The sequence below is a fragment of the Neoarius graeffei genome, chromosome 11, assembly GCF_027579695.1.
Source record: "Neoarius graeffei isolate fNeoGra1 chromosome 11, fNeoGra1.pri, whole genome shotgun sequence".
NCBI lineage: Eukaryota > Metazoa > Chordata > Actinopteri > Siluriformes > Ariidae > Neoarius > Neoarius graeffei.
In genome coordinates, this window is record NC_083579.1 from 2,547,632 (window position 1) to 2,573,375 (window position 25,744).

Below are 25,744 nucleotides of genomic sequence, written 5' to 3' on the forward strand. Positions count from 1 at the left end.
TCAATCTCGGTGCTACGCGCCTCGTCGCCTATCAGCTCGCATACGACTCGATTTTGTGGAATAACTATGAAATATTACAAGGCAGCTTTGCAGAAAAAATAGAGTTTAAACAAGGAACTAATTTTAAAGTGGAACTGAAGTCATTTTTTAACTTGCTTTATTTCTTAATTAACGTGTTTATTCAATTACCTTTTTGGTTTTAGTAACCTTATATCATGACCTGTATTGGCAACTAATTGCAATTAAATATGCTACTTATCAGTCATTTGGTTTTTAGCCATGTTGAAGTTAGTTTGTTCGGTCCACGGCAGGCGTCGCTTATCCGCGCGATCTTCACAAGACTTGTGCAAGACTTTGAATTATTATTATTATTATTATTATTATCCACACTAACACAGTTAATGTCAATGTAGGTGCAATTGGTAATTAAGTGATTAATCTCATTAAATCAGTCTCATTGGATCAGTCTCATTAATTAATACCATTAATTTTGGTGCTTAATAATAAATTACCAAACAGCTAAATTATGGTATATTCCAAATTATTATGATCACTTACCGTATTACACAACCTATATGCACCTTGGAATTCTTTGAGGTTGGGTGACTTCAAGGAGTATGGAAGCAACACAGACACAGTTTAACAGAATAATTGAATTTATTCTAACAAAGATAAAATGAATAATAGCAGCTGGAATCATTATATACAAATATGATGTGTGCGTGTGTGTGCATGTGTGAGAGGCCTTATGACCACATGTTTCTAAGTACAGCAAGAGAGTTAGCTTTGGTTGCTAATTGAGATGTGTTGGCCATGTGTGGAGACACAAATTAGCCTTGTGTCGCTAGCTAAGACAAAGGAATGCTAGCTAAGATGTGTTTGTGAGGCCTGTGTGTGTGGCCTGAACAAAAGAGTTAGCATGGACTGCTAGCTAAGGTGTGTTTGTGTGTGTCCACGTGGCCTGACAAAGAGTTAGCCTGTGTGTGGCCTGAACAAAAAGTTAGCATGGATTGCTAGCTAAGGTGTGTTTGTGTGGCCTAAGCAAAAGGTTAGCCTAGCTTGCTAATGAGACAAAGGAATTAGCCGTGTGTTTAGCTAAGGTGTGCTTGTGAGGCCTGTGGCCACATGTTTCTTTGAGACAATACACTTGGCCCTGGATGCTAATGGGACAAAAGAATTAGCCGTAGGCTAATTTCACTAGCTTATAACAGTATTAAATCCACTGAAATCTTGATGCGGTCAAGATGCGTGTAATAATGAAATTAAAGTGTTAGACAGGAATAGAGAGAGAGCATGCAAAGCCTATCTATTAAACAATTGAGAGATTAAAACAAAATAGAACAATCATCAATTCAACATCCTAAGTGTTTACAGTGTACACAATTAAACCGTTCCTGAGTTTAAATTCACACTGCTTCATAAAAGCTAATTCCTAAGACTAGGTTTTGCCCAAATGCCAGTCTTACTTCAGTATCTCGCTTATAGCAAGATTATGGAGATATGTTCCGAGACTTTTGGAGTTTCACCGTTGTGAAGTGCAGAGAATTTCTTGGTCCGACGCGTGGTCGCTCGTGATGAAAAGAAAGTCTCTGATCAGACAATGTGCACAGCTTTTTAATATTAGAAGGATCCGGTCGCTTCTAAACTTTAAATGAACTGTTCCGGGCTGCAGTTCGTAATGTTACTATAATAGACAAACAAAACTGGCTGTAACTCAATCTGAGTTTAAAATCGCGCGATTCCAGAATCTACCGTGGCCAAAGGTGAAAGAAAAGCGTGAAACTCTGATTCTTGAGGAAAAGAACAGAAAAGACGTCTTTATCTGGTTTTCTGGTGGAGCAAATCTCTTTGTGTCCAGACGGCTTGAAGTCCAGACGAGAGAGACGGAAGTGTTGTTCCGCTTCTTATGCCTTCCTGGAGGATGTGACGTAGGCAGGGGCGCAGATACCTTTTTTTGAACTGGGGGGGGGACAAAGCTGCCAGCAAACCACCCCCACCCCCAATATGTGTTGTGTGAGGAATATACTCTGATGCCCTTAAAACTGCCTTCTGAGCACTGTATCTACAGGCTACCACTGAAAGAAGGTGGCTACCAGAAAGGCATCACTCCGTACGATTTTACTTTCACTACGACATTACTTTGAACAGACTATCAAAAAATTGCAAGGTGATGTGATAAAGTAAGGCACAGTTTACTTACAGTTGTTGTTTTTTGAAAAAACAATGCAATCGTTTTCTGCCTTTTCGGTTTGGCACCCTTCATCATGCCGTGTTGGGGTCCTGAACTAGGAGCTGTCCCCGATATGCCTGTCAAACTTGTTGTGGGTAACCATAGCAACCAAGCTCGAGCTCGCAACCTGTGCAGTCTGCGCAGCTCAACCAACCAAATATCAGTCTTTGTTTTGTTTTATGTGAGTTGTTGCAACTATGTATACACTGCTGTGCACCTCAATAAACCGAATGGTAATTAGTAGGGCTGCATGATTATGGAAAAAAATGATAGATCATGATTATCTTGATCAAAATTGTAATCACGATTATTAATCACGATTATTCTTGATGTTAGGGAAATCACTTACATTTTATTTCACTATATTCAAACAAACAATATGAACAGCTTTCAGTGCAGAATGAAATTTAAAAGAGAAATTCTGATTTCCAAATGACAAATAAATGAAATTTATCCAAGAAATTACCAAAGGATGAAGGAACTGAAAACTCAATTGCAACAATTACATAGCATTATACTGAGGCCTACAAGTTTTTAGCTAGAAAGAGCAGCCTATCAACATGCTCTGGCTTTAAACATGAGCGAAGGCAGGTCACAACATTGCCTCCAGTGCTAAATAGTCTGTTGTTCCGACATAGTTAGCTTTTCTCTCTCACCTCAATCTGCTACCTACTCTCACGCCATCACCCCTTGAAGAAGATACCGCTGCACTGAAGCTCTGCGCACTTGGCTTGCTTGCTTATTTAGGCGGAGTAATGAAACCTTACATGCGTCGGTTCGCCCCCTAATGGTTTGGTGGAGTACTGGTCAAAAAGTGCTTGATCAGATATGCAGCAGAGCTCGCATTTTAAATGGAAATAAATCGCGATTTTCATTTAATTTAATCGTGGCAACCAAAATCGCGATTTTCGATTAAATTCGATTAATTGTGCAGCCCTAGTAATTAGTCTTTTGATTTTTCCGTGAGGTTTGCCTTATGCAAAGAAAGACAGCATAGACGTTTTTTCCTCCCTATAAGTGGGGGGGGACCGAACGAGGTGAATTTAAATCTGGGTGGGACGAGACCCCCCCCCTCTATCTTCGCCCGTGGACGTAGGTGAGCCCACCCTGGCGTGACGCAGGTCAACGTGGAAGTTGGCTGATGGGAAATGTAGTTTCTAAAAGGGACTGTGTGTACCTACATCAAGAAAATGTGTTAATGTGAAATTTTTTTAATTATTATTCCAGAAAGGGCTCATTCTGCATGAACACACAGGACCAGAGTGACTCTCCGCTGAAGAGGGACCTGGCTGAAGATTTGTCCTTGAATGACCGCCCATAGTGTGTTTGAGTGAATTTACAACTAACACACATGCATTTCAGTGTGACATCTTGTAGTTGCATCAAACTGTAAGACTGTGACACTGGACTTGACACATTCTCACCATTATGTAATCCCACAGATCATCATGAATCAACACTTCTCTCAACTCCGGGATTCTCCTAACACTCCTCCAGAGTTTCTTCTCTGTACTCTTTAACACTGAAGTTTAAGATTAGTGTCGGTGTGTTCACTTTGACAATGTCTCTATGAACCATTAACTCACACCAGCAAGAAAGATGTTTTAATCTGATTTTTGTATTGTTTCTTCGTAGCTCAGGTTTGTGTAATAACTGCAAACAAGATTATGACAAACTCTTTTACTACGAACTTTCGCATATAACGAACAAAGTTTTTGCCTTTAGTGACATTCGGAGTCTTCAAAAAAAAAAAAATCACCACTGAGCCTTGTGTTCCTCTTCTCCTAGAGTCAATCAAGGCCGCAGTCACATTAACAACACGTGTTAATGCCATAAAACAAAGGCTTAACGAGCCTCGCTTAGGTGTCGGTTATCAACATGTTAACAATTATCGAGAACAGTGATCAAAGGATCGATAAAAGGATGAAATGACTGCTGACGTCAGTGATTTGTGACACATGAATGGCCTGAATAGCGAAGGTTTAGAAAACTGAGCGAGTCAGTGCGTGGACATTGACCGCAAGCGATACACCGGTGACCACCATCATTTCTGTAACAGACGAAGAAATCAATCACCGCCTCCGTTTGTTGTGATTTAACTCGGTGAGAACTGTCAGAAGGAGTTGTTCATGATGAGAATGTGCTTAAAATGAAAGTAGTCCAGGATTACAAGTTTCTTCGGGTAATAAAACTGATACGACACTACTGTAGTATCGTACTGTTAGGAGACACGCGCTAGCGGTCAAGGTGCATTTTATTATTTATCTTTTCCTTTTCAGTGACTTTAGGTTTTTCTCTCTCTCACTCACTCTCTCACACACACACACACACACACACACACACTGGGGATCTCTCTCATTACTGTCCATCTGAACAACACATAAATAGACAGCCAGTAATTTGACACAGATGTAACTCATCACACTACCTGCTGATTGAACCCGCCTCCTTACCCTTCACCACGCCCCTTGCTGCCACGTGTACTTTTACTAACTGAAAGTTTATAATATTTGTTATTTTTAAAGATGTAGAAAAAAGTGACTTTCCTTTACTTCATAAATATGCCAGTGAGTTAAATGTAAATATAAATCAAACACAGTTGGTCTTGTTTTATGTAAATGTGAGTAACTGGTGTGACAAGTGGCTCCATTTCAGTGTTACAAACTTTTTTGGTATAACGATCTATTTGGACGCCTCCATGGAGTTCGTTACGTTATAGCGGGGTTGCGGTGCACTACAGTTGCGGTGTGTTCAGGTGAGATCTGATCTTAACGTACAGCAGAAAAGTAAGTAAAATAAGGAATCAGACTTTCGGAGCACGTTCTCTAACATCTTTATACTGCTTACACTCACTGACTACACAAAGGAACAAATAAATGAAACGCATGAATCCCATGGCTCTGTCACATGACTCTTAGAACGCACTCGTTTTCTGTTTTTCCAAATTAGTCTTTTTTTTTTTTTTATATATAAGAGCTGAGGTTTCATCTGTTGTGTACCGGCTCGCTCTCAATCAACTGAATTCTATCTTGGTTTATATTTACAACATTTAAGTTGGTCAGTAAAACTATTGAAGATGTTTTTTTTCTTTGTACTTTTGTCAGTTAAATAAAGTTTCACATGTATTAACAAATCAGATTTTTGTTTTTATTGCATTTTGGAAAATATCCCAATTTTTCTGGAAAAGGCGGTTTGTAATTGTTTGATTCCCACAAGGAAACGGTTTCTCAGGCAGTGCTGTCTGAGGGCTCGACGGTCACGCCCATTCAGCAGTGGTTTCTGACCTCGATAGGGGTTTGTAATGGTCTCCCACAAGAAACTACAGTCCGTTACCCTGAAATGAACTGAACGCTCTGTGGCTTGCTGAAGGACGGAAGGCAAGAAAACTGGATGCACGTTTGATATACAGTGACGGGTGTTTTGTTTTGTATTTGGTGAGTTTGGGTCGGTTTCGGAGAAGGCTATGGGACACTTGGAAACGTATAAAGATACCATATGAAAACTGTTGTGTAGCATTTTTAAACCTTTAGCTATCTGCTTCAAAATTTCTACACATTTGTCAAGATGTTACTGAATCAGGAAACGTCTTTCAGTTTGCTCAGTCTCTCAAAACCCAGTTCCACACGGCAAAGGGGGAAAAAATAAGGATTTATGTGCAGAATTCAGAATATGGCCCCAGGGGCCTGTAAATAAGTAACAGAATTGACTGCGTAGACTTATTTTTGTGAATGGAGAACTTTAAAACATTTAATTTATAACCAGTTTTTTGTGTGATGCCTAGATAATCATTAAATACGTAACCGCGACGCCTCCTCCTCTGCCAGTTAGACGAGGCTGGTGTATATAACTATATCCAGGATGACTCGCTTATTTTAATGCTACAGACTCATTTGGCTTAATCCATGTTTCAGTTAAACAAAGTACATTGAACTCCTGATCAGTAACGAGTTCATTAACCATTAGCGCTTTATATGTAAGAGATCTAATATTACCTTTAGATCAAAGGTGCTGGCAGCGGCTGTACAGTCAGTATGATCTAATTTTATATTGATTAGGTTACTGGAACAAACTCTGAATATTTCTACCTTTTTGTTGAGCTCGGGGAACAGACACAGTCTCGATGTAGTGGACCCTGAGTGACGACTCTGTGCAGCTAGCAGACAGTCGGTTTAGCCTGTTCGTCTGCTCCCTGGCCTTGGCTCTGGATTGTCAGGAATTAACTAGGCCTGTTCTGAGACTATGAGCTATGCTGCAGGAAATGAGAGCAGCACCTTCCTGAGTGGGATGGATACCGTCCCGCCCTAACAGGCCAGCAGTGCCCTCAAAATTAGCCCAATTATCTATAATCAATAAGCACCACCTGGACAGCCAGCAGTTCAGCGACCATAACCTGCTGTAAGCTACATCGCCACGCCGCATTGGGATGGGGCCAGAGCATACTACAGCATCGGACATCGCCTTCACTAATTTAAACACCTCTACAAAGTTGCTCTTAGTAACCTCAGACTGACGAAGGTGTAGATCATTAGCTCCTATGTGGATAACTATTTTTGAGAGCCTGTGCTTGCCTTGGACCCAAAGATTACCTGCCACGTCCGGCACCCTGGCTCCCGGTATACACCTGACTAAAGCTGCTGGTGCCCTCAAGGCCTAGCTAATTTCATGTGCCGAGTCTCCTATAACCAGAGCTCTTTCAGGTTTCTCAGCGGGTGCATCACTGAGGAGAGCAAGCCTGTTTGACACGTGAAGCAGAGAGGCGTGGTGCTCCTGTGGGTCTGTGTTTATGCTGCCGAGTCGTTACCCATTTGCCCTGCTGTGAGGGCTCTAATGCCAGAATTGGGGGACTGCTAACTCCACCTATGGCATCCAGACTTTTCCCTGCAGAAACTATGCTACTCTCACTAACCCTCTCTAGAGTCTGGACATGAACCTCTAAAGCTGCAATCTTCTCCATCAGAGAGTTAACTAATCTACATTAATCACAAAGTTATTACTAACTACAGAGGAAGAATGACTAAACATCCTGCACTCAGCACACTGAACTGACTCACACCATACTGAGTCTCTCACGGTGTGAGTCTAAGTGTAAATCTCACAAAAACACTGAGGTCGAGATCTCTCCCTTTTTTGTGCTTGTGTAAATGTTTACGGTTGTATTTGGAGTTACTTAAGTCCATAAACTAGTTCAATATTGACGTAAGGAAAGCTCCTGGTATTCAGACTCGATTACGCAACTGCTTAAGTGGCTTTTTTTGAGCTCCACATTCATCTCATCTCATCTCATTATCCATAGCCGCTTTATCCTGTTCTACAGGGTCGCAGGCAAGCTGGATCCTATCCCAGCTGACTACAGGCGAAAGGCGGGGTACACCCTGGACAAGTCGCCAGGTCATCACAGGGCTGACACATAGACACAGACAACCATTCACACTCACATTCACACCTACGCTCAATTTAGAGTCACCAGTTAACCTAACCTGCATGTCTTTGGACTGTGGGGGAAACCGGAGCACCCGGAGGAAACCCACGCGGACACGGGGAGAACATGCAAACTCCGCACAGAAAGGCCCTCGCCGGCCACGGGGCTCGAACCCGGACCTTCTTGCTGTGAGGCGACAGCGCTAACCACTACACCACCGTGCCGCCCGCTCCACATTCATCTGAATTAAAATCACCTTTGTGTAGTTCACACCTCTGTTTTGGGTTTTTTTCTAAGTGACTTGTCTGCTCCTTACTCACGCCAACATCACACAAGAAAAATGTGCTCAAGTTAAAATCAGAATTGAGTGTAAGTGAGAGACCCCTCCATTTAGACAAATTCCTAGTGAGTAACTTTTGCATAACTTCTGAACAGTTCTTAAGTCTGGAGATGCATCTGAGCTCTCAATTCCAATGTGTGTCATTTCAGGATTAAATCATCTCTCCTCTCTCAATACAGAGCTCAGTGAGAAGGTATTTATTATTTGTTTGAAGACAGTGATGTCAGTGATGATTCACTCCTACTGTAATTCTCTTCACCAAAAAAAAAAAGATGTTCTTGAAAGTCTGTGATGAACCAAACCATCACTAAATGATCCTGGATTTCTCACTTATGAATTAATCTGATGTTGAGTAGCAAACTACAATTTCTGTGTTTGTAGCGTCCTAGAAACATTCTCTGGGGAGTGAATGTTAAAAAATAAATAACAAAAAATAAGGCTGATGGAAACATACCGTACTTACTGAATCACTGCATGAAATCAAAATTCATTGAATGGAGTCAAAGATTTACAGTGAGTTTACAGATTTCAACCTTTGGAATAGAATAAATTAGATACTGGTGTGAGAGTGAGATTGGAGTGAGAGATTGTGAGAGGGAATGACAGAACGAGTACAGACACAGAAGCATCACCACATCAGAAGACAAACGTGTTTCAGCTTCACATCTCCACAACACTTCAGTATGAGATTTGAGGATCTCTTAGAAGAGCTTGATGGCTTTGGAAGGTTCCAGAAGATGATGGTGTTCCTCGGTTTTATTGGTCGATTCACGGTCCCATGTCACTTCCTGTTAAACGTCTATATCAGTGCTATCCCTGAACATCACTGCGACCTTGGCTCTGTGGATGGGAATCTAACACAGGAGCAGAGGATGACCATCAGCATTCCCAAACAGGAAGATGGGACCTTCAGTTCCTGCCACATGTTCTCAGAACCACAGTTCCAGCTTTTAGATGAAGAGTCAAACTTCACAGAAGTTTCAGTTGTTGAATGTCCAATTGGATGGACATATGATAACAGCACGTTCATCAGCACTTTAGCGACAGAGGTATGTTCACTTAAACTATCAGATAATTATCAAATATGTTCAGTTTTATGTATTAGAATGTGATATAAAGGTGCAGTCTTGAAAATTTGAATGAGTACAACTTTCAGGTACCACCCCCTCCTTCTCCGCTGCACTCAGAACATCAGAAACAAGCTCGTAACATCGGAAACAAGCTTAATTTGTAGTTGATTCTTTTTGAAAATCAAATCAAACATAAATCAAGCAGTGGTAATAACCTGTCAAGAAGAAATGTGGCCGAACTTAGTATCAGTGTTACATTACCTTTCAGGAATTTAGCAGACACTCTTATCCAGAGTGAAGTACAACGTACCTAGAGCAGCCTAGGGAGCAGTTGGGGGTTAGGTGCCTTGCTCAAGGGCACTTCAGCCATTCCTGCTGGTCCAAGGAACACAACCGGCAACCTTTTGATCCCAAAGCTGCTTCTCTAACCATTAGGCCATGGCTAAGCTTGATGACGGCTTCTCCCATGAAGGTGGTGAATCCGTTTGAGGTCTGGTAGCTCCTTCCAACGAGCGAAAGCATGCACAGGGGAGGGGGGTTGCCCGCAGCATGGGCATGAGCAGTGACACTCCATCAGACACTCCTCCTGGCTCTGGTTGGTTGTTTTGATTCAAGTGTGGTGGATTCTTGCAATTAGCATTAGGAGCAATATGTTGAGGCATGAGATTATCTCAGGGCGGCACGGTGGTGTAGTGGTTATCACTGTCGCTTCACAGCAAGAAGGTTCTGGGTTCGAGCCCCGTGGCCGGCGAGGGCCTTTCTGTGTGGAGTTTGCATGTTCTCCCCGTGTCCATGTGGGTTTCCTCCGGGTGCTCCGGTTTCCCCCACAGTCCAAAGACATGCAGGTTAGGTTAACTGGTGACTCTAAATTGACCGTAGGTGTGAGTGTTGTTTGCAGGGTGTACCCCGCCTCTCGCACATAGTAAACTGGGATAGGATCCAGCTCACCCACGACCCTGTACAGTATAAGTGGTTATGGATTGATGGATTGTCTCATGTATTACTCTTATGGAACAGTGACAGTTTTAGCAAATGTGACAAAAAGTGATTTTTATACAGGTTACCTGCTGCAACATTATTATTTTCATCATTTGCATTTACGTGTTAAAAATGTGTGATCATGTCTTCAGTACATGTCTAAAAATTGGACCCTTATGATTATGATTTTAATTAAATAAACATATTCTCTCTCTCTCTCTCTCTCAGTGGGATCTGGTGTGTGAGAACAGAGGGATAAATAAAGCCATGGCCACCATCTTCTTGGTCGGAGTGATGTTAGGAGCAGCTATATTTGGCCATTTGAGTGACAGGTCACATTAAAACACTCTGAAATATCAGGTTAAATTATAACTTAATATTTTAGGTTATATCTCTGTTCTTGTACACTGTGAACATTTAAAAAGCCCAATGCTAATTTTAATGTATTGTACCGTATGTCCCTTTGCACCAGGGTATTGATATACCACATTCTGATTGGTCAGAAGGTGTTGATTAATTTTCTATAACAACAGCTCTGAACAGTCATGCAGCTGTAAATCACAAGTTTATATTACAGCATCCGGGGCATTTTTGTACACTTTGTCATTTTGGTGTCATGCTGCTCATCAGATATGGCCGTAAGCCCATGCTGCTGGTGTCGTATGTGTTTGCATTGTGCTTTGGGATGGCAAGCGTGTTCTCCTCCTCCATGATCATGTTTGCAGTGTTGAGGTTCTTCACTGGCCTGAGCATCACTGGCCTCATCACCATCACCAGCGTGCTCAGTAAGGAACACTTCCATATCACCAATACACTACATCCTACACATACTATAACAGGGGAAAAATCTCTCGCATACACTGTGTAAGCTAACTTGTGCAGGGGCGTTGAACACAGACACAGGAAAGCAGAGGTTGGGCTAAAAAGTATTCTTTCTTTATTTGCTCTTTAAATGGGAAAGGGAAACTGGAGTAAAGTGCACATGGTGTCCAGGTGAGGGGCTCTTTGTGGAGGGTGGCAAGCCAGATGGCTGGCACTCACCAGTTGGAATGCAGTAGAGGCATCCAAGGAGGCTGTTTCCTCAGCCTGCAGGGAGTTGTCCTTGAGGCTTTCTGCTGGCATACAAAAGTAGCAAGTCAGAAGTAGCTTTGTCAAGAACCACTTCCACTTGTAGCAGCACAGAATCAGTGATTAATGTGAAGTGGCAACTTGTGTGGTAATACCACTGCTCAGCTAGCTTCAGTTTTTGGCTCACGAAAATAATGGGGTGTCATCAAATTTTTGGAGAGAACTGCACCCAGGCCCATCTCCAAGGCATCTGTGTGCACCAGGAAAGGTAACTGGAAGTTGGGGTTACTGAGCACTGTCAAGGTAGTGAGAATGGTCTTGAGGCCCTGAAAGGTCTGCTGTGCTTCCTAAGACCACTTGACCTTGTCAGGCTTGCCTTTCCTGGTGAGGTGTGAAAGGGGGAAGGTAAAGTGGGGATGGAGGACAATGTCTTTTGGTCACTGGAACATTGCAGGCACCTTGTAGAGCCCAAAGGGGAGAACCTGGTACTGCCAGTGGCAATGCTGAAGGCAATCTTCAGCTTGGTGTCAGGTGTGAGGGACACCTGCCATTAGCCCTTCGTCAGGCCCAGGGTGGAAAAAAAGAGCTCTCCCCAGCCGCAAAATGAGGTCATCCACCCATGGCAGCAGATACAGTAATTGTCAAACTCAGATAGTGCATTCAGCCTCCTGAAGTTGTTGCAGAGCCTGAGACTTCTGTCAGGTTTGAGTGCCACAACAATGGGGCTAAACCAAGTGCTGGTGGACTCCTCAATGATTCTCTCCTGGAGCATCCATGCCACTTCCTCCTTAATAACCTGGCAGCAGGCATCCAGGACCCAGTAAGGCCAGTGGTGGATGACAATGCCTGGAGGGGTCTTTATATTATGTTGAATGAGGTGAGTCCACCCGGGCATTGCCGCAAATACGCCCCCGAACTGGTCCTTTGGCTGTCAGAGGTCTTGCTTTTAAATGAGGGTCAGGTCATCCTCCACATTGACCCACTCAACTGAACTTGGCAGGGGAACAGGAGATGTTGTGAAGGCTGGCACAGGTTCAATCCAATGTTTTAGCATATTTATGTGGTAAAGTTGGGATGATGCATGCTTACCTGGCTGTTGCAGTTGATAGTTGACTGGGGCCTACTCTCTCAATGACAATATAGGAACCCTGTCAATGTGTGATGAACTTGTAACTGGCACTGGGGAGAAGCAGGAGCATGCGGTCTCTGGACTGCAATTCCCATGGCTGAGTGAGGCAGTTTTAGATGCATTGCTGTTCAACTTGGGCCACTTGAATCAATTTTAGAGTGTGGGACGATGTGGAGGTCCTGGGGTGGCTGCAGTGGTAATACAGCAGGCCATTTTTGCCATGAAGTAGGCTGTGGGAAGCTCTACCCTGAATGTTGGTTCTCCCCATCAATTTCTACCACCTGGCCTCAGCAATACTTAAGATGTTTGTCAGCCTTTTGCTCCCTTCCGAAGTTCCCCTCTCTGGCAGCCTACTGAGACAGAACAGAAAGAGGGTTAGAGGGAGGGTTGGACTCCTTCAGCCTTAGTGTCGGCAGCACTGTCCTCATCTTGGGCAGGGTAAGTGGACAGATGTGGTCATCATGCAGGCCTCTGCTGTCTGGGTCTCCTTCTCCTTCCCTTCAACATCATTGATGGGACTGGGAAACCCAGCCAATCTCTTCCAATGAGGAGCGGCACTGGCAGTTCAAGGATTAGGCCCACCAGCAATGGCCTCTTGCCTCGTCATTCTCCAATCTGGACCTCAGGCGCTGAGTGGGGGTCAGATGGAGCTTCTTTGATATTCTCATGCACACAGGTAACCACTAGGCAGTTGCAGGGTTGGGGAGAGAGGTGGTGACTGCCGGTGCTATCCCTTGGAGGGTCAGCAGCTCCTGTGTGGTGGCATGGAGTCCCTGGGCCACCTTGTGAAAGAGCTGGTTCTGCTGAAGGCTGGTCTCCAGCAGATGCTGCAGGATGGGGGTCAGATGGGGGTCAGGGCTGCATCTGTGTGCTCTGCCCATATTCTTTGCCAGTGTGAGCTCTCTTGTGTGGGGGTGTTGCACACAGATGTAGGGAGGCAGAAGTTTGGTGGAAAAGTGTTCTTTCTTTATTTGCTCTTTAAGTGAAAGCAAAAGGGGAAGCTGGAGTGAGGTGCAGATGGTGTCCAGGTGAGGTGATCTTCATGAAGGGTGGCATGCCAGATGGCTAGCTTTCTCTGGCTGGAGTGCATTCAAGGCATCCATGCTCTTTTCATGGCCTGCAGGGAGTTGTACTTGAGGCTTTCTAAAGGCAAACAAAAGTAATAAGTCACAAGTTGCTTTGTCAAGAACCATAGTCATGTGAATGGAGGTGCATCACCCTTTTATACTCGTCTGGTGTCTTGTGGAGGATGAAGGGGAGTGAACTCCAGCCATGCAGAGGCAGTGTGCTCTGCCCTCTGGCCATGTGCTTGCCTCTGATCCACAACACTGGTGGTGTTGACATGGTGTGGCAGTGCTGATACTGGTGAAGGGTGCTGTTCATTCAGAACCATGGGAGCAGCATGGTGAGGTGTGCTTGCCTTTTTAGAGGCATGTCACGCTAGTTTGTTGCATAGGTTTTACACTGGATGCCTTTCCTGATGCAACCCTCCCCAATCTATCCTGGGACTGGCACTAAGTATTCACTGGCTTGGGCAACCCCAGTGGATTGATATTTTACCTAATCTGTATGTCTTTTGAACTGTGGGGGGAAAGCGGAGCACTCGGAGGAAACCCATGAAGACACGAGGAGAACATGCAAACTCCACACAGAAAGGCTCCCGTTAGCTGTGAGATTCAAACCCGGAACCTTCTTGCTGTGAGGTGATGGTGATAGCCACTGCACCACCATGCCACTCCTAAGTAATAAAGTTTAGAGTAACAGATGTTAATTCAGTTACATTCCCCGAGTGATGAAATAAATATGGTTCTTGGTATTACATTGAGATTTGTGTGTATAATGCGTATTAATATGATACACACGTGTGTGTGTGTGTGTGTGTGTGTGTGTTCTCAGATATGGAGTGGGTGAATATAGAGAAAAGGAGGTTGGTGGGTTTAATTGACAGTTTAAGCTGGACATTCGGTTTCATGGGACTTCCTGTCATTGCGTACAGAGTGAGAGATTGGAGATGGCTGACCATGACGGTCACTTTACCTCTCATTGTGCCAATAATCAGCTGGAGGTCAGCACCATACCACAAAGCACCATGACTTATAATGACAAGTACAGTTGTGATCAGAAGTTTACATACATGGACATGAATGTCATGGTAATATTGGGCTTTCAGTTATTTTCTTTGAACTGTTCTTTTTCTGGGGCCTTGTCCTTGGCAAGTTAAAAAACATTTTGGAACTTTCAGTGCCACTGAATTAATAATCTAAGTGGGTGTATGTATATTTTTGACCCTGTATGCATAATTTTGACCCTGTGTTGATTTCAGAAAACCCAAAATAAAACTTGTTTACCAAATTCTTCTTTTTTTCTATTAAATATTTATGTTGTGCAATCATTCTGCCATAGAAAAAGAACCAGTCAACGAATCATGGAAAGTCCAATATTGCCATGACATTCATGTCAAGTAAAGTCAAGTCAATTTATTTGTACGGTATAGCACTTTTAGCAATAAATATTGTCGCAAAGCAGCTTTACAGAAAAATAAAGATTTTAAACCTGTGAATTAATAAATGTATACCTAATGAGCAAGCCTGAGGTGATGGTGGTGAGGAACAACTCTCTGAGACAACATGAGGAAGAAACCGTGAGAGGACCCAGACTCAAAATGGAACCCATCCTCATTTGGATGAAAAGACAGCATGATTATAAATAACTCACTTCTATAACTGTGTCCTATATGGTCAAAAAGTGCAATTGTGTAACCAGGAAATTCTTTATCACTTTTACATGAAGTCTATTTAGATGAAGTTATCAACTGTTCACTGATGGAGATTTAAGTGTAAAACTGTTAATGACAACTGCAGTCCTAAAGTTATCATGGTAATTGTAGTCCTAAGCCATTGTAGCAAAACTGTTTGCATTAACTGCACAAAGCCATCTTCTAAGTGTATCTTTAGACTGTCTACATAGGGCCATCCTCCACAGCAGCATAGCGACGAGAAACTCAGCCAGACTTAAAGCATCAGGATGGATCAGGGGCTCTGTATGTAAACTTCTGATCACAACTATAAAATATATTTAGTCACATTCAAACATCAGGAGAGTTTTATTTAATTAGTGATCAAAAAGTAATACAGTTTATTAAATGGTGATACAAATTTTGTCAATTGCGAAGATACGTTCTGCAATGCTGAAGTCACTTTCTCAAAACTCTTCACACAATCTGCAATACCAACACACATCTTAGCCAAACAGTTCATCTCACCTCCAAAATGCACTACAGTCACCAAAACAGTTCATCCATGTCTCAAAATCAACTCATATCATCAAAACATGAGTACGTTACTTCTTTCTGGAAGAACGGTATGTCACACACAAAAAGAATGGCTTACAAAACACTGACAATAGACAATAAGTGGTGTCTCAGACCACCTCCTCTGCTCAGTGATGGTCGTTCCAGGTTGGTAAATATGGCTTCTTTTACTCCTTTTTCAAACCACTGGTCTTCTCTGGCTAAAATGCATACATCGCAGTCCTGAAACGAGTGTCCTTTATCCTTGAGATGAAGACAGACTGCAGAGTCCTGACCTGACGCCACTTATCAAAAAAAAAAAGTCAAAGTCTCTTTCATACCAGAATCTGGTCTCCTCAGGTGGTCTCCTGTCTCAGTACTAATCAACTCTTTAAGGCGTATGGGTGCAGCACTGATTTCTGTTTCGATAGCCCTTGGCTTCTCGCCTATGCAGCTGGGGGGGTCTAGGCTAGTCCTCTGGTAACTGCGAAAGTTTGACTTCCCCACTTGCATCTGTATTGCAGCGTGCCTTGCCAGATGGTAGTAGGTACCATTTTTATGGTGGTCTTTGGTATGAACTCACGATCTCCCTGTTGAGAGGTGGACACGCTAATCACTAGACCAGGTATAAACCTGGCTTCATCCACAAAGATAAACACATGGTAATACATTACATTAGTCAGTACATTAGGTAATCAACTGAACTGGATACCTGCTGTGTTTAGTCTCGTTTATTATATAATGTCATTTTTATAATATATTTCAAAAGGGTCTTGAAAGTAATGTAGAATATTGTAGTAATTCAGTTTTTGAACGTATTTTTTTTAGCAGTTTTGATGACAAGCATGTACAAAATAGCTTCTAAAAATGTAGTTTTGATGATGTTGGTAGGTTTTGAGTGAGAAAAGAATCCATGAATTTTTAATCATTTAGTCGTTGAATGCATTTTGTATGAAAGCAATGAGAAAAGATCCACAGTTTAGTAACAGCAACTGGTGTTATGGCAACTATGTGAAGAGTTTTGAGAAAGTGACTTCAGTACTGACAAAAGTGTGTTAGAAATTGAAAACAACTGGAATACATTAAATTATTTTTCATTAAAGTAGATGAACAATAAAATGTCTGTTTGGAAGTTGTGAAATAAAAAGTTATTGGTCGAAAATACAAGTTACAGAAACACTAATTATATCATGGAATTTCCTGAAGTCTACATGCTTCTGTAATAGGAACTAAAACTATCCTGAAACAGTTCCTGAAACAGTTCCTGCACAGGTGTAACATGCAGCAGGTGTAATTAATTAATTACCATGACAACAGGAAACACTAAATGTATAAAGGAAGTGGAAAGTATCGGAAATTATTTACATGTATAGTAAAAAAAAAAACATCAGGTTTTTGTATCGTTGAGGGTTCTTAGTTTCCTAGAGCTCATAGAGAAACACTCTGTTATTGGATTTCACCAGAGGGACAACTGAAAAACCCTGAGGAGTTCCACATTTGACACTGCTACCTCTGCACATGAAGAACTGAATCTGATGCAAAGTGAGCTAATCTGGAAAATTTATTCTGCATGTTCTAATGACAGGTGGGTTCCAGAGTCAGCTCGGTGGCTAATCACTAAGGGTGACGTGGAGAAAGCTGAGTATTACTTACAGATATGTTCTGTGATGAACAAGAGAACAAGATCCAACTCCATCCTGAAACCAGAGGTGAGACAGAGAGAGTGATGTGTTGTGGTATGGTGTAGTATGTTGTAAATGTGTTATACAAATAATGCTGAATTAAATTAAAAGTGAAAAATTAAATAATCTTTGATAACGTAAATAAAACTTCCCTCTGTTGAAGTCTGTGAGTCATTAAAAAAAATGCAGATTCAATTTTACGTCTGACTTTGACAAGTGCTTTTAACTTAAAGAAAATTATATCTGGGGGCGTCGTGGCTCAGTCGACTGGGGCGCCGTGCCGTGGATCCGGGGACCCGGGTCCGGTTCCGGCCCGAGGTCGTGTCCCGGTCCCTCCCCGTCTCTCTCCAGTTCGTTTCCTGTCTCTACACTGTCCTATCCAATAAGGGTGTAAAAAGCCCAAAAAAAATCTTTTAAAAAAAAAAAAGAAAATTATATCTGTGTTCTTCTCCTAACACTTCCTTTTTAGTCTTGTCCCTAACACCATTAATATTTAGAGACCCTATTCTGAGCTTCTTCACTGTAGGGATTAGCAGAAGAAAGAAGGAACAGATAGAGACAGCAGTACAGAGAGAGGAAAACAGTGTGGCACCTTCATTTCCACCTTCATCCTGCTACAGGTTCTGTCCTCGATCATGTCAGGGGAAGGAAACAGGACGTACTCCTATCTGGACCTGATGAGGACCCCCAAAATGAGGAGACTGGCTCTGATGACTGGAATGTGCTGGTGTGGAGGAAAAAAACACACACACACACACACACACACACACACATTTATTATTTAATTCAATTCTACTTTGGTCTTTATCTAACACAAATGTACACAAAGCGAAGTGATATGGCCCAAAGTGTATCATGATAAAAAAAAAAAATTGTCACAGTTTTAAAGAATATTCTTCTAAATAATACATACTGAATAAATCATGTTCATTACTGTTTAAATGAATAAAATATTGAAATCAGATCATAGTATATAACCATACACTGTGCTAGTGCTTTCAGAGTGTATGAGCACTGAATTGTATTTTGCACTGTAGCTGCACTCAGCGTTAACATCACCTTCACTTCACTTTCATGTTGCTGGCTCACGTTTCTGATGAAAATACCAAGAAAATGTTTTGAATTTGAATAAAGCTTTATAGTTGTTATGGAGGAGAACTTTATTGTGATACAGATGAAGATGGTTTTATCTCTCAGATCTGTCCGTGTATAATTGTGTGTATTTCAGGTGCAGTGCGGCTACCACTTTCTATGGCATCAGCTTTAACATCCAATACTTTGGTCTGAATCTGTACCTGAGCCAGTTCCTGTATTCTGTTGTGGAGATTCCTGCAAAATTCCTTACCTATATGTTGATCGACCGGATTGGACGGCATCCCACTGAGATGGGCAGTTTCCTGCTATGCAGCTGCACACTCATCATTAATGTCCTTACACCAAAAGGTAAAGAAATGATGTTACAAATTATACAGGAGGTGACACAGCCCTGATCAGAGGCCAGTAGTAAGTCATTTACTACTTTAACCAGCGTTGTCTCTCTGCTATGATAAGGCCTAAATCCTGACTGATACATTTCACGAATGTTATTCCTCTGGATCTGTTAGTCCTAATGAAGTAGGTGTGGCCTCTATACGTGCAGACCTAATGAGGTTGGCATGGCCTGTGTTCCTGTCAGACCTTATGATGTAGGCATGGCCTCTGGACCTATGAGTCCTAATGAAGTAGGCGTGGCCTCTGTACCTGTCAATCCTAATGACATATGCATGGCCTCTGTACCTGCAGGCTTAATGAAGTTGGAGTGGCCCCTGTACCTGTCAGTCCTAAGGAAATACCGTAGGTGTGGCCTCTGGACCTGTCAGTCCGAATGAAGTAGGGAGGAATAAATTTATTAGAGATACATTTAGGAGTTTTCATGTTTAAAATGTATATTTTTCTGTAAATCTGCTTTGCAACAATGTTTATTGATAAAAAGCACAATACAAATGAATTGACTTTGCATGACTAGGTGTGGCCTCTGGACCTGTTAGTCCTAATGAAGTAAGTGTGGCCTGTCAAGTCCATTTTATTTGTATAGCATTTTTTTAACAATAGACACTCACAAAGGAGCTTTACAGATAAATATAAATTTTAAACATACAGTTAGGCCCAAAAATATTTGGACAGTGACACAAGTTTTGTTATTTTAGCTGTTTATGAAAACATATTCAGGATACAATTATATAATCAATATGGGCTTAAAGTGCAGACTCTCAGCTGTAATTTGAGAGTATTCACATCCAATTTGGAGCAAGGGTTTAGGAATAACAGCTCTTTAATACGTAGCCACCTCTTTTTCAAGGGACCAAAAGTAATTGGACAATTGACTCAGAAGGCTGCAAAAAAAAAAAAAAACAAGGCTGCATGGGCTCTTCCCTCGTTAACCTGTCATCAATTAAGCAGTTAAAAGGTCTGGAGTTGATTCCAGGTGTGGCGTTTGCATTTGGAAGCTGTTGCTGTGAACACACAACATGCGGTCAAAGGAGCTCTCAATGGAGGTGAAACAGACCATCCTGAGGCTGAAAAAAAAAAAAAGAAGAAATCCATCAGAGAGATAGCGGAAATGTTAGGAGTGGCCAAATCAACAGTTTGGTACATTCTGAGAAATAAAAAAAAGAGTGCACTGGTGAGCTTGGGAACTCAAAAAGGCCTGGACGTCCACGGAAGACAGCAGTGGTGGATGATCGCAGAATCCTTTCCATGGTGAACAAAAACCCCTTCACAACATCCACTCAAGTGAAGAACACTCTTCAGGAAGTAGGTGTATCAGTATCTAAGTCTACCATAAAGAGAAGACTTCATGAGAGTAAATACAAAGGATTCACCACAAGGTGCAAACCATTAATCAGCCTCAAAAATAGAAAGGCCAGAATTGACTTTGCCAAAAAACACCTGAAGAAGCCAGCCCAGTTCTGGAACAGCATTCTTTGGACAGATGAAACTAAGGTCAACCTGTACCACAATGATGGGAAGAAGAAAGTTTGGAGAAAAATTGGAACAGCTCATGATCCAAAGCACACCACATCTTCTGTAAAACATGGCGGAGCCAGTGTGATGGCATGGGCATGCATGGCTTCCAGTGGCACTGGGTCACTTGTGTTTATTGACGATGTGACAAAAGACAGAAGCAGCCGGATGAATTCTTAAGTGTATAGGGATATACTTTCTGCTCAGATTCAGCCAAATGCAGCAAAGTTGATTGGACGGCGCTTCACAGTACAGATGGACAATGAGCCAAAACATATTGCAAAAGCAACCCAGGAGTTTTTTAAAGCAATGAAGTGGAATATTCTGCAATGGCCGAGTCAATCACCAGATCTCAACCCAATCGAGCATGCATTTCACTTGCTCAAGACAAAACTTAAGGCAGAAAGACCCACAAACAAGCAACAACTGAAGACAGCTGCAGTAAAGGCCTGGCAAAGCATCACAAAGGAGGAACCCCAGCGTTTGGTGATGTCCATGGGTTCCAGACTTCAGGGAGTCATTGCCTGCAAAGGATTCTCAACAAAATATTGAAAAGTAACCTTTTACTTAGGATTATGTTTATTTGTACAATTACTTTTGAGCCCCTGAAATGAGGAGCGTTTGTATAAAAATAGCTACAGTTCCTACATTTTTAATCATATATTTTTGTTCAACCCCTTGAATTAAACCTTAAAGTCTGCACTTCAATTCTGTTGTAGTTGTTTCATTTCAAATCCAATGTGATGGCATGTGGAGCCCAAATCATGAAGATTGTGTCACTGTCCAAATATTTCTGGGCCTAACTGTATGAATTTATCCCTCACGACCAAGCCTGAGGCAACAGTGGCAAGGAAAAACTCCTTAAGACAACATGAGGAAGAAATCTTGAGAGGAACCTGACTCAAAAGGACCCCATCCTCATTTGGGTGATAACAGATAGCGTGATTATAAATAACTCACAAAGTACAACTGTGTCACCAGGAAATTCATTATAGTTTTGACCAAAGTACATTTTGTTTCAGTTATCAACTGTTTGTTGATTGAGACTTGAGTGCAAGACTGTTCTTGACAGTTGCAGTCCTAAAGTTATCATGGTGATTGCAGTCCTAAACCATTGTAGTAAAACTGTTTGTATTAATTGTCAGAAGCCATCTTCTAAGTGTGTCTTTCGACTGTCCATATGGGGACGTCCTCCACTGGAGCAAAGTGATGAGAACCTCAGCCGGAAGTAGGGCATAAGGATGGATCAGGCAGGTCCAAAGAGCAGGAGAGTTCAGCATCACTGGTATCTCAGGAGTGGCATTTGTAGCATGGCAGAGAGAGAGCGAGAGAGAGAGAGAGGGGAACTCAGATTGTTAAGTATGCTCAACGTCACGTATTGGTTAAAAACAGTATACATTTTGCGCTGAGTGCAAGCTTGAACTCCAGGAACACTAACTATGACAGCATAACTAAAAGGGGAGAGCCAGAAGGTAACACAGTCCTGAGGGAGCCCCGGGACATAAAGCAGCAGCCACTACACCGTCAACAAACTCGAGTGAGAGTGGGGAAGGGGGGTGACAGCATCCATACATCCCAGTTTACCAGAACACTCTATGCCTGAGGATCCTCCAGATCTACTCCTTTACCTTATAAACACTATTAACAAAAGGCTTGACTAAACAGACATGTTTTCAGCTGAGACTTAAACACTGAGACTGTGTCTGATTCCCGAACACTACTTGGAAGGCTGTTCCATCACTGTGGGGCTTTGTAAGAAAAAGCTCCGCCCCCTGATGTAGCCTTCACTCTGTGAGGTACCAACAGATAGCCTGCACCTTTTGATCTAAGTAGGCGTGGTAGATTAAAAAAGACCAGAAGTTCATTCAGGTACTGTGGTGTGAGGCCATTCAGTGCTTTAAAGGTCAATAGTAATGGTATTTTATAATCAATGCAAAATTTAATTGGGAGCCAATGCAGTGTGGATAAGACAGGGGTGATGGAGTCATATCTTCTGGTTCTAGTAAGGACTCTTGCTGCTGCATTCTGAACTAACTGGAGCTTGTTTATGCACTTATTGGAACATCCAGACAGTAAGGCATTACAATAATCCAACCTGGAGGGAACGAAAGCATGAACTAGTTTTTCTGCATCGTGTAGTGACATTATATTACTTACCTTAGCAATATTTCTGAGATGAAAGAAAGCTATCCGGGTAATATTATCGGCATGAGTTTCAAATGAAAGACTGGAGTCAATAATCACCCCAAGGTATTTTACTGCTGTTCATAAAGAAACAGAAAGGCCATCCAAAGTTACTGTCTAATCAGAAAACCTACAGTGGTGCTTGAAAGTTTGTGAACCCTTTAGAATTTTCTATATTTCTGCATAAATATGTCCTAAAACATCATCAGATTTTCACACAAGTCCTAAAAGTAGATAAAGAGAACCCAGTTAAACAAATGAGATGAAAATATTATACTTGGTCATTTATTTATTGAGGAAAATGATCCAATATTACATATCTGTGAGTGGCAAAAGTATGTGAACCTCTAGGATTAGCAGTTAATTTGAAGGTGAAATTAGAGTCAGGTGTTTTCAATCAATGGGATGACAATCAGGTGTGAGTGGGCACCCTGTTTTATTTAAAGAACAGGGATCTATCAAAGTCTGATCTTCACAACACGTTTGTGGAAGTGTATCATGGCACGAACAAAGGAGATTTCTGAGGACCTCAGGAAAAGCGTTGTTGATGCTCATCAGGCTGGCAAAGGTTACAAAACCATCTCTAAAGAGTTTGGACTCCACCAATCCACAGTCAGACAGATTGTGTACAAATGGAGGAAATTCAAGACCATTGTTACCCTCCCCAGGAGTGGTCGACCAACAAAGATCACTCCAAGAGCAAGGCGTGTAATAGTCGGCGAGGTCACAAAGGACCCCAGGGTAACTTCTAAGCAACTGAAGGCCTCTCTCACATTGGCTAATGTTAATGTTCATGAGTCCACCATCAGGAGAACACTGAACAACAATGGTGTGCATGGCAGGGTTTCAAGGAGAAAGACACTGCTCTCTAAAAATAACATTGCTGCTCATCTGCAGTTTGCTAAAGATCATGTGGACAAGCCAGAAGGCTTTTGGAAAAATGTTTTGTGGACGGATGAGACCAAAATAAAACTTTTTGGTTTAAATGAGAAGCGTCATGTTTGGAGAAAGGAAAACACTGCATTCCAGCATAAGAACCTTATCCCGTCTGTGAAACATGGTGGTGGTAGTATCATGATTTGGGCCTGTTTTGCTGCATCTGGGCCAGTACAGCTTGCCATCATTGATGGAACAATGAATTCTGAATTATACCAGTGAATTCTAAAGGAAAATGTCAGGACGTCTGTCCATGAACTGAATCTCAAGAGAAGGTGGGTCATGCAGCAAGACAATGACCCTAAGCACACAAGTCGTTCTACCAAAGAATGGTTAAAGAAGAATAAAGTGAATGTTTTGGAATGGCCAAGTCAAAGTCCTGACCTTAATCCAATCGAAATGTTGTGGAAGGACCTGAAGTGAGCAGTTCATGTGAGGAAACCCACCAACATCCCAGAGTTGAAGCTGTTCTGTACGGAGGAACGGGCTAAAATTCCTCCAAGCTGGTGTGCAGGACTGATCAACAGTTACCGGAAACGTTTAGTTGCAGTTATTGCTGCACAAGGGGGTCACACCAGATACTGAAAGCAAAGGTTCACATACTTTTGCCACTCACAGATATGTAATATTGGATCATTTTCTTCAATAAATAAATGACCAAGTATAATATTTTTGTCTCATTTGTTTAACTGGGTTCTCTTTATCTACTTTTAGGACTTGTGTGAAAATCTGATGATGTTTTAGGTCATATTTATGTAGAAATATAGAAAATTCTAAAGGGTTCACAAACTTTCAAGCACCACTGTACTTCTAGTTGCATGTGGTCTGAGTACAAGTACTTCTGTCTTGCCAGAGTTAAGTAGAAGGAAGCTAATAAGCATCCAGTGTCTAATGTCTAATGAGGAAGCCATGGCCTAAAGGTTAGAGAAGCAGCTTTGGGACCAAAAGGCCACTGGTTTGAGTCCCTGGACCAGCAGGAATGGCTGAAGTGCCCTTGAGCAAGGCACCTAACCCCCAACTGCTCCCCAGGCTGCTCTGGGTATGTTGTACATCGATCTGGATAAAAGCATTGGCTAAATGCCTATAATATAATGTCCTTTACACATTCCTCAATTCTACTAATCTGATGTCTCTCATCTGGCTTTGTTGAAACATACAACTGTGTGTCATCAGCATAACAATGGAAACTAATACCATGTTTATGAATAATATCACCCAGAGGTGAGATGTATAAAGAAAAAATAAAGCAGTGGACCTAAGACAGAACCATGTGGAACTCTATGCATACTTTACCTTAGTATGCATAGAGAAGTCACCATTTACATCAACATACTGATAGTGATCAGTTAAAGAAGACCTGAGCCAGGAGAGGGCCGTTCCCTTAACTCCCATAACATTTTCTAGTCTATCCAGGGTAATGGAATGATCAGTGGTATCAAAGGCTGCACTAAGATCAACACAAGCAGAGAGACACAGCCATGATCTGAGGCCAATAGTAGGTTATTTACTACTTTAACCAGTGCTGCCTCTGTGCTATGATGAGGTCGAAATCCTGATTGATATATTTCATGAATGTTATTCCTTTGAACTTGTCAGTCCTAATGAAGTAGGCATGGGCTCTGTACCTGTCCATCTCTGTAGATCAGTGGATTGTGCACTCAGTGTTTAGAGTGCTTGGTAAAGGTTTCATCTCCGTTGCCTTTTCAACACTCATCTTGTACTCCTCTGAACTTCACCCCACTGTCGTCAGGTAATGAACACATACACACACACACACACACACACACACACACACACACACACACACACACACCCGCACACTCTTACATTTCTGTCTATGTGTGTGTAACAGACAGAATGCGATGGGCTATAATTCCTTTATGGGGCGACTGGGCATGGCTTTAGCTCCACTGATCCTCCTACTGGATGATGTGTGGACTCACCTGTCACAGATGATTCTGTGCATCATTACACTGATTGCAGGTGTGGTGGTGAGCCAGTTACCTGAAACGAAGGGCAGGTGTCTCCCTGAGACTATAGAAGACATCGAGGGGACAAGGTCAATATTTAACTTGATATTTCATTATAATACAACATGTTTATTTCATTACATCACAGACAACTCAGTTTGATGTGTTAAATATTTTAATTTATTTATTGTTTGTAATACAATAAAACCACAAAGTTGTTATACACATAACTATGTTTTATATCCAGGATTATTATAATTATATCTGACCTAACAGTCTTTTAGTATTACTGTATATATTTTATTTTTTTGTTTATAATTTTTTAATGAATTTCAGGCAATGTCATGTTGCAGTTCCTCTCCAGGAGAAAGGAGAGCAAGTGCAAGAAAATGGACGTGAAGAACAATAAGTTTTTCATCTCATCTCATTATCTGTAGCCGCTTTAT

The 25,744-nt window shown here is 41.9% G+C and overlaps 2 protein-coding genes across 6 annotated transcripts in view; both read left to right on the forward strand.

Annotated features, from left to right (window-relative positions):
* The window catches only part of LOC132894034 (solute carrier family 22 member 7-like), a 41,077-nt gene extending 35,734 nt beyond the window's left edge, over window positions 1–5,343 (forward strand). For 4 of the 5 annotated variants that reach the window (XM_060933252.1, XM_060933256.1, XM_060933255.1 and 1 more), the window contains one exon: window positions 3,458–5,343. In XM_060933252.1, the coding sequence (XP_060789235.1) occupies window positions 3,458–3,551 (94 nt within the window). In that variant the 3' untranslated portion in view covers window positions 3,552–5,343. The remainder of the gene's footprint in view (window positions 1–3,457) is intronic. The other variant, XM_060933254.1, reaches the window with a different exon arrangement.
* Window positions 5,344–8,672: 3,329 nt separating this feature from the next.
* LOC132894036 (solute carrier family 22 member 7-like) lies at window positions 8,673–25,744 on the forward strand. The gene is made up of 10 exons (XM_060933257.1): window positions 8,673–9,038; window positions 10,266–10,369; window positions 10,668–10,822; window positions 14,131–14,299; window positions 17,109–17,232; window positions 17,826–17,932; window positions 18,434–18,648; window positions 24,970–25,078; window positions 25,181–25,387; window positions 25,635–25,744. Exons 1-10 carry the CDS (start codon window positions 8,673–8,675, stop codon window positions 25,705–25,707), a joined length of 1,629 nt encoding a protein of 542 aa, XP_060789240.1. The 3' UTR covers window positions 25,708–25,744.

Coding starts and splice junctions, on each gene's coding strand:
- LOC132894036 (XM_060933257.1), top strand. CDS start 8,673: ATGAGATTTGAGGATCTCTTAGAAGAGCTTGATGGCTTTGGAAGGTTC. Junction 10,823..14,130: donor CACCATCACCAGCGTGCTCA/GTAAGGAACACT, acceptor GTGTGTTCTCAG/ATATGGAGTGGGTGAATATA. Junction 25,079..25,180: donor CTTCACCCCACTGTCGTCAG/GTAATGAACACA, acceptor TGTGTGTAACAG/ACAGAATGCGATGGGCTATA.